Source organism: Octodon degus, unplaced genomic scaffold (assembly GCF_000260255.1).
Source record: "Octodon degus isolate 3935 unplaced genomic scaffold, OctDeg1.0 scaffold00349, whole genome shotgun sequence".
In the NCBI taxonomy this organism is placed as follows: Eukaryota; Metazoa; Chordata; class Mammalia; order Rodentia; family Octodontidae; genus Octodon; species Octodon degus.
Window position 1 is genome coordinate 67865 of NW_004524925.1, and position 8749 is coordinate 76613.

An 8749-nucleotide genomic window follows, 5' to 3' on the forward strand; every position below is an offset into this window, starting at 1 on the left:
CATATCACAGTCATTAAAAGGAAATAGGCATTAATTTTGTAATAAATATTTCTGAGAAAAAACAATTCAAGATAAGTATCTATTTTTATTATTTTTTATATTTGGTACAGGGTCTACAGGGTGTTCAGGGTCTCACTAAAAATCTATTTTTAAAGTCAATTTATATTGATGTTTTATATCTGAATTACTTTTTATAAGGTAATGAACTTTGGTATCAAAGTATGACTTGAATCTTAATTCTACTCAGCTGGTAAGATATGTAAGGGGCTTGGCAGTGGTCAAGGTATGCACTAACTCTTTAGATGGTAGCCATTAATTCTAATGAAAGTGGTGGCAGTTGCCATTCATAAATACTTGCTATGTATGCTTACTGAACATTACTGCATTTATTCTCCTGAATATCATTATTATTAATATTACTATTATTAGTAGTCTTTTTGAGACAGAGTCTTGCTATGCAGCCCAGGCTGGCCTCAAACTCACAATAATTCTCTTGCCTCAGCCTCCCAAGTGGTAGGATTACAGGCATGCATCACCATGCCAACGTCCTCCTAATCACTGAATGAGTATCATTAACTATAGGTGACACCTAAGAACAGTGAGTTCAGCAAAATCTGAGAAACATGCCCCAGGTTCAGACCTAAATGTATCAGAAGCCAAAGCACCAAAGCGATTAACCCCTAACTTGCTGCTGTTTAAAGTGCAGTCTATTAAAAATCCTTATGGACTAGGTGTGTGTTGGGGGCAGAAGGCTATCTCTGAGTTTACCATGAGAATTCAACAATTTTTATGTTGATGAAAATGTTTTAAATAATTAATATTCATGCCCCAAATTATTTGGCTAATTGTCTTTTTTTTTTTTTTTTTTAGAATATATTTATTGGAAGAAAGCAAGCTCCTGTCCGAGACAGGACAGGAAGGGGGCCTGAGCAGTTATCCCCTGCTGTCTTAAAACCAAATACTGTTAAGACTACTTATGTCAATGCTTCAATTTTGTATTACCAAACCTTTTTTTTTTTTTTTTTGGTGGAACTGGGGATTGAACTCAGGTGCTTGCGCTTGCCAGGCAAGTGCTTATTCTACTGAGCCATCTTCCCGGCCCCTTGTATTACCTAACAAGAAAGCCCTGTCCTACTTTGGCTGTGGAAGGCTTGCATAAAGAACAGATGCTGACTTCATATGAAATGATGCATTTATCTAGAGGAAGAGCAAACAACATCACTATGTGTAGAACAAATGAAAGTCATGTGGAGGAAGGACTGAACAGAGCAGGACTACGTATGTGTTACGCAGTGAACGTGACAGAACCTCATAAAGTATTCAATACCACGATTGTATTACAAGCGATGGCTTCATTTTGGCAAAACATCACCACCCAACACACTTAACAGCTATTTTAAATTCTACTAGCTTTTGTAGTTTTCCTTCTCCCTCATCTTCAAACTTGTTTTGCTTTTATACTTGTGCAAAAGCTATTAGCACAAGGCACTTATACTTAGTTTTAAGTTTATATATATAATTTAGCTAACATTTTAACACACATAACAAGTGAGAATTGAAAACTAATTTTTTTCTCAGGAATGTCATTACTCCAGTTTGAGAAATACCATTCTACCTGGAGCTGCACGTCTATGCGGTCATCAGCAGGTCACTTAATCTCTATTACTACCTATCTCACAGGACCTGGGAGGACTAAAAGAAATTAAGAATGTGATAGGTCCTGGCGACAAGACATGTTGAAGTGACAGGGCTCCACAGAGAATGTTGACAGTCAAGTTCACTGTGCTTTGTACTACCCTTTAACTTCGATGCTTGGTGAAGTCTGGTGTTAATGATCAAAGAGGATATTCTGCTGTGCTGTTTAGTTTAATCATCATTTCTGCTACGGTTTGCCATAGCCTCTATTTGTATATTGCAGGACGCTTCTTAAAAGGAATCTGATTTTTAATTTTGAAAAACCAAAGGTATTTTAAAAGTACACATAATAACTTTCTGAATTTAAAAAATTAAATTTTAAGACCCTCTTGTTTTAGGTATCCTTTGTCCAACAGCAATTAAAATCATTTAATTATATTAAGTACTTTAGCATATGTGGTCTAGTTTAACAGTGCCTCAGTTCATAACTGTATGCTTACAATAACAACATGTATTACAAAAAAGTGTGATTGTGGGTACTAAGTAATAGTTTCACTGCTTCACAAAAACACTAGGTCATATTCATCAGTTATGATTTTATTCATGTAATTCACCTAGAGAACATTATTATACTTTTCTTCTTGAACTCAGTGGTCCTATATATGTAAGGCATGACATACTTAAAAATTCAAAAATGTTTTTCTTGAAAATGTAGAAAATAATTAAAATTCAAAAGAGCCACTAGTATTTAAGATGGTATGTAGTAAGTTTAGTAAGAACACACACTTGAACTATATTTGTTGCTCTGTCTTTTACATACGGACTACAGAAGTGATACTCAAAGAATGCAAAGTAAATCATGTGTGTGTGCTGTACGCATATCTACGTATCTATGTTTAGGCCCACGAGTAACCATTACGGTCTCTAGGTTTATATGACCTAGACTATGGTGGATTATAGACTCGGCAGCTGGGCCTCCACTCTGGTTCACGTGAGAAAGGGCAAGCCAAGAAGAGAGCCCTCAGCAGGAGGCCACTGACAGGCACATTGATCCTGGGGTTTCCTGGACTCTAGCATAGGAGAAAGAACTGCTGTTTTAGCCATTGGATGTACAGTATTCACCCCGAAGGACTAAGGCAAATTAGAATATGGTTTCAGGAAATCACAAATCAAGGATTAATCACATGCCACGAAGCTGTCATCGGTGCAATACAAATAAAACACTGTATTACATGTTGACTATGATGACTATAAGTTGAGGGGGAGGGGGCGAGGAAGAAGGTGGAAAGGAATTAGGAGGCATTACGTCCAGGCAGCAGCTCCCCGTCGGGAATGCAATCACCACGCACTGCACACACATACTGATAAAACAATTAACAGAATTCTAAGGAGGAAACTTACCTAAATTCAACTTTAGAGGATTTTATGGTTATCTTCTTTTAGGTTTTGGTGTTTTTAAAAAACCAACCTGCTTTTCTTTTAGCCATACAAGTCTCTATCTAGGATTTCAAATTCTTACTGTTATTCATATATTGAACAATTTAAACTCTATGTACACACACACACACACACACACACACACACACACACACACAATATATCAGGAATATACGTACGTGTAATGTACATTATAGAGAGAAAACGTATCATGGGAAAATCTTTTCACTGATATGGAATAGTATATTTTATCACCTGTTCTAAAGACTAAACCATTTTCTTAGTTTGAATATATTAAACAAAATCAAGGAAGTAAAAAAAAAAAGAAATAAGACAGGCCATTTTTACACTCGTTTGATTATATTTATCCTTCTCTAGAAAGAGATCTTTTAATCTTCAAAAATGATTTTGGGGGGCCTGCCAGTTAGCTCAGTTGTTCAAGCGCCTGCTCATGCAAACGCAGTCAGGAGCAGGGTATGGCAGTTCGATCCCCACCTCCACAGACCTCAGCAGACCCGCCCTAAGGCAGCCTGAGCCAGGCTTCCAGTACTTAAATGGTGAGCACCACTAAGCTCAGGGTGCTTATGGCTCCAGCTGCTTCCTCTGCCATCTCTCACTGGTGTTAAAACTAATGGCCTGCTGCTTTGGGTACCACAATCTCCTAATCCCAAACATGAATAATCAGCATGGTGGTGCCCTGTCTGCAGCTACATGGAGGAAAAGGAGTGCCTCCCTCCGTGCCTCCATTTCTAACTGCATCCCTCGCACCTCCCGATATCATCAAGGCACCGAACCTTCAGTCAAGCCCTTTGGGCCCACTTATCCCAACCACATCACAGTGCTTTGCGTAATCTTGAAAAACTGGGGATTCTTTCAGAGAAGTGGAAATAATGACTCTTGTCTCTTCCTTTGTGAAACAGACTCCTCAGTCAATTAAGCAGAACTCTCAGATGATCTAAGAGGAAAGTCTTCTTGACTCTGGCAGACAAAGAATGAGAAGTCTTGCCATAAGGTAGGCAACAGACTGGTCTAGAATGGAGTCTCACAAACACTTGAAAACAAATAAGAACAATAAGTTCTAGTATGCATAAAAACAGAAATGGTAAGCTAAAACAAGGGTGGACAAATCAGGGTTCCACAAATCAAGCTGTTTGCTGCACATTTTGTTAATACCTGTGGGTAACTGCTTAGACTGAATCAAAGTTTGGTGTGTCTGAGGATACCTGAGGATGAGAACGCTTATCCTGAGAGCAGAATACACTTATGTAACCAAGACTTAGCATTGAGAACCAGCACCAGTTAGGTCAGTATAGAAGAATGTAAATATGCAATAACAACCTGTATATGAATTAGACAATAAAAATACAGGCAGCTCTTGAAAAAAGAAAAGAAAAGAAAAAAGTTAAAAAAAACCCTACATCTATATTTCCTACCAAAAATACCATTTATTCACAATATACTCAGTAGATTCCTTTGAAAAAGGAAATATAAGAAAGCACAAACCAATGAAATAAGACATACATTAAAGGAAAGAAAATATCTTTTCTAAGGAATGGATAAAAAAGATGTGGTATTTTTAAATAGAGTAACACTGAGCCATAAAGAAGGATAAACTGGAAGCTTTCGCAGGTAAATGGATGCAACTTGAGAGCATACTCACAAGCGGAACAAACCAGGTTCACATGTAAACATTGTCTCCCTGTTTTGAGAAACTGAAAGACTAAATAAGGTCTAAAATGTACAATAAACATTGAGAAAGGGGAAGAAATTGTTCAAAAGTAAAGAGGAATTAGGTGGGGGAAAGAGGATAGTAAGAAGGGAAAAGGAAAAAAAATATAAGCTATACAACACTACTTTCTCTTCGTTCACTGCAAAGGTTTATGCTAACATCATGTGGAGAATTTTTTATGTCTATACCTTGAACTCTTGAGGATAACTACACAGTTAATTGTTGTTATTCTAGTATTTGGTATGAAATTTTGTTTTACTTTTTTTCCATTAATAGCATGAACCATTTGCCACTAAGAGTCTAATAGAGGGGCTTGGAAAATAGCTCAGTAGTCTAAGCATCTGCTTAGGTAAGGACAAGGACCCAGGTTCAATCCCCAGTACCACATGCTATGATGACCCTGCCATGGGCGTGCCAAGCTGGGCACCAAGACCAAGCGTGGTGACAAACACCTGTAATACCAGTGCTGGGGAGGCTGAAACAGGAGAATCACTAACGCTGAGCTGCATAGTGAGACACTGTACCAAATACGTGAAAAAAAAAAGAGTCTAATAAAGACTGTTTTAAAGAGGTCATTTTTCACTATTCAGAAACTTAAATACTGGTGAATTAAAAAGAACCCAAATATATGCTGAAGGAACAAATGTTATGTGTTAGAAAAATACTATTATGCATTATATCAATTAACAGAGTAATATTTTGCAAGCTACATTTTCAGTAATTCGGCTAACATTTGGCATGATTAAAGTTTAACTGAAGTAAGGACTCGGTGATACTTGAATATCAATGTTACAGTCATTTCCTCCTGGATTCCCTGTTATATAGCCTTGAAAAAGGCATGTGTGACCACAGGCTATCAGGCATGTACAGACTAAACGTACGTCATCCTTTCATTATCAAGGCCATTATGTGTCCTCTCTAGAAAACCACTGTGAAACACTTTGGACAACTATAAAAACATGAACTTGTCCCATATTATATTTAGTTCCACTGAGAAGAGTGGTCCTTATGTTTCTTTAATCATCAGTAAACTATAATATATACAGGTAATAAGTACATGGTTCCACACCACCTTTATATCCCAGCACATCTACTGCACTGGAATCTCAGCATAGGAAGAACTCTTCCTTGTGTTACCAAACATTAATATACTTGGTTTAAATAAAGTAAAATTTATTCTTTCAAAATTATTGCCTCTAAGAAACTATATACGGTATATAAATGTACTGCCCTTCCAAAGGGCAAAGCAATGTGCAATCTCTTTTATTTATAGCAGCAATGATTTAGGCCCAATCAATTTGAGGTAGCAAGTATAGCTGTGAAAGACAGAAGTTGGTGTATTTTTATAGTTGCGTCTTGTGAAAAAGATATACGTCACATACACTCCAACAGTTGACTGTACAAGTTGAAGCTAAAGTTTCAGATGTTTAAGGCTCATGGGGTGAAAGGGTACTCTGTGAACAGCAGCTTCACACCTGACCTCTGGCTGGCTGCCTGACCCGCTGGCCTAGGGAACACAGCAGAAAGTGCTTAGCATATTAGTATATATGAAGAACAAGTACTGTTGATGTCTGACACAAACGAAACATGTCCATGCAAAGGTAAGAATGCTTATCAAGAAATGTGAAGTCCCCTCTTATTTATATCTGAAGTCCCCTCTTATTTATACATAGGATGTGCCTGACACTACTCTAAAGGGCTTCCCTACAAATGAAGAGTTTTTTTCCTTTATCTCCATTAAAGAACTAGTTTGGGCAAAGGGGAATGGGTTCCTTGGAAGCATCAATACCGAGTGCTTCCTGATATTGTTATGCAGGACACTGGGAGGCAGCATACTCTGCAACAGAGTCTTCGGATACTCTCCACTAGCACATGTGTTCAAGTCACTCATGGATATTGGAAAAAGGTTGAAAACACAGTCATTCTATTTCTCCACAAGGTTGAGAGCCGCACAGTGGTGATCTAAATGAACTGTATAATCCACAGAAATTTAGTGTTGCAATCATAGTCTTAACTTTTACAGTAAAACTGCAAACCCTATGTTTTGCTAATGACAGATTTTTGATGGGACAGATTTCCATATTCTTCAGTCTTTTCTTTTCTTTTTTTTTTGCACAACCAGGGACTGACAGGCCCTTGCGCTTGCCAGGGAAGCGCTTATTCCACTGAGCCATCTCCCCAGCCCCTCAGATTTCCATATTCTTGGTCCTGGACAATTCTCTTGCATTATAACCGGATTACCTCTATCAGATGTAAGCGGTACTAACATTAGGATCTGAAGTAAACAATGCATCTGGTTGGCATCCATTGGTTCTATATATTTCAAGAAACATTTAAATATACAAAGGAAGCGTGCAATGTTTAAGAAATGAACAATGATGTTGGCTTGTATAATGGAGAAGCCAGTGTCCTTCAGGAAACTGAAGATACTCAAAAGTTGCCCCCCAATTTCTATTAATAATATTCTACAAATAAACGTTACATTTGATACAAATATACAAATTCAAAATGTGCAGTTCAGATGGCCTACCAGTTTTAGATTGCTCATGTGCCAGAAAATATAGTCAATAAAAAAATATCAGAGAGGTGGGGACAAAAGGCTCTCTGGATCTGTACAGGAAAAATGAGCATCACTTCAGGAGGCAGTAATTCACGGCTGAAGTGGCATCCTTGGAACCAAGATGGCAGGTCACAAATCTGGTGATGGAGGATAAGATGTGTAGTAAGGCCCGTTTTCCTAAGGAAAAAAAAGATAAGAATATTAAGTAACAGAACCAGTGTAACTGCGAATGTGAAAGACAAGAACTTATAGTCAACAAGATGACATATGTGATGTATGTAGATGCCTGGCAACGAGCAGGCTCTCAGCCATTAATGTACTTCCACTGGAAGGAGTCAGAGCTGGAGTAAAGTAAGTAGGGGCAGTAAAGATGCTAATGTGTTTTAATAACAATAGCACTTATTAAATATTCTATATGCCTGACAACTTACAGGCACTGTTTTTTAAGTTTTTTAGTACTCTTTTAAATGCTCACAAATGCTATGAAAAAGGTAACATCCTCATTTATAGAAGAGGAAAATGAAGATGCAGTATATAGACACTGTAATTCATCAAAAGTCATTTAGCCAGTAACCAGCAGAGCTTGAATTTAAATGAAAATCAATTTGAACATTCAGAATCTTTTTTGGTAGCTTATGTTGTCTTACTATGTACTTAATTTTAATATAGTTATGCAGCAACAACAAAAATAATCCTTGGGGAACTGAATAACACTGTTTGGCAGAAATTAGTCCACATGAATGCCTGAGTGGCATGGTTCATAATAATTATGGTTTTTAGGAAACTTATTTACAGATCAAGATGAAGAATTAAATGCCAGAACTTTAATGGCAAATGCAGAAAGTAACAAACTGGTGGACACGGAAATCTTTTGGCTTCCCACTTTGTCTACTTTTATCTTAATAAAAACCAAGACAGTTAAATTTAGGGTAGAAGGATGCTAGATTAGATTTATTAGACATTAATACTGGTTTTTCAATTTTAATGGAGTATTTCTTTGACAAAGAACTTGGTTTTTAGTAGAGCACAAAAACAAAATGCTTAGCATTAATATATGACAACAGGAATGCAGAATAAGAATTTAAATAGATTGTTACATTATATTACAGTTTTATGGAACATTAACCCTACCTGGTCTTGAACACAGTAGGCAATTAAGTGTTATCTGAGAGTCTAAGGGAATCAGAAGCTCAGGCATTCTTCAGAGAAGATGCTCTAGAGCACGAATGGATTCCAGCACCACAACCAAGAAAACAAGAGGATATGTAGGAAAGCTTAAACTTACTTTCCGACTACACATTTGACCACATTTCCACTCTCCCCACCCCACAAAAGAAAACTTCTCAAAAACAAAAACAAACAGACTTTAGAACTGGTTATACTTCTGG

General features: G+C 37.2%; 1 protein-coding gene across 5 annotated transcripts in view; it reads right to left on the minus strand.

Moving 5' to 3' along the window:
- Nucleotides 1–7098: 7098 nt before the first annotated feature.
- Gdap2 (ganglioside induced differentiation associated protein 2) overlaps nt 7099–8749 on the minus strand; it is a 47305-nt gene continuing 45654 nt past the window's right edge. For all 5 annotated transcript variants that reach the window (XM_004648038.2, XM_023708317.1, XM_023708319.1 and 2 more), the window contains one exon: nt 7099–7538. In XM_004648038.2, coding sequence (XP_004648095.1) covers nt 7491–7538 — 48 coding nt within the window. In that variant the 3' untranslated portion in view covers nt 7099–7490. The remainder of the gene's footprint in view (nt 7539–8749) is intronic.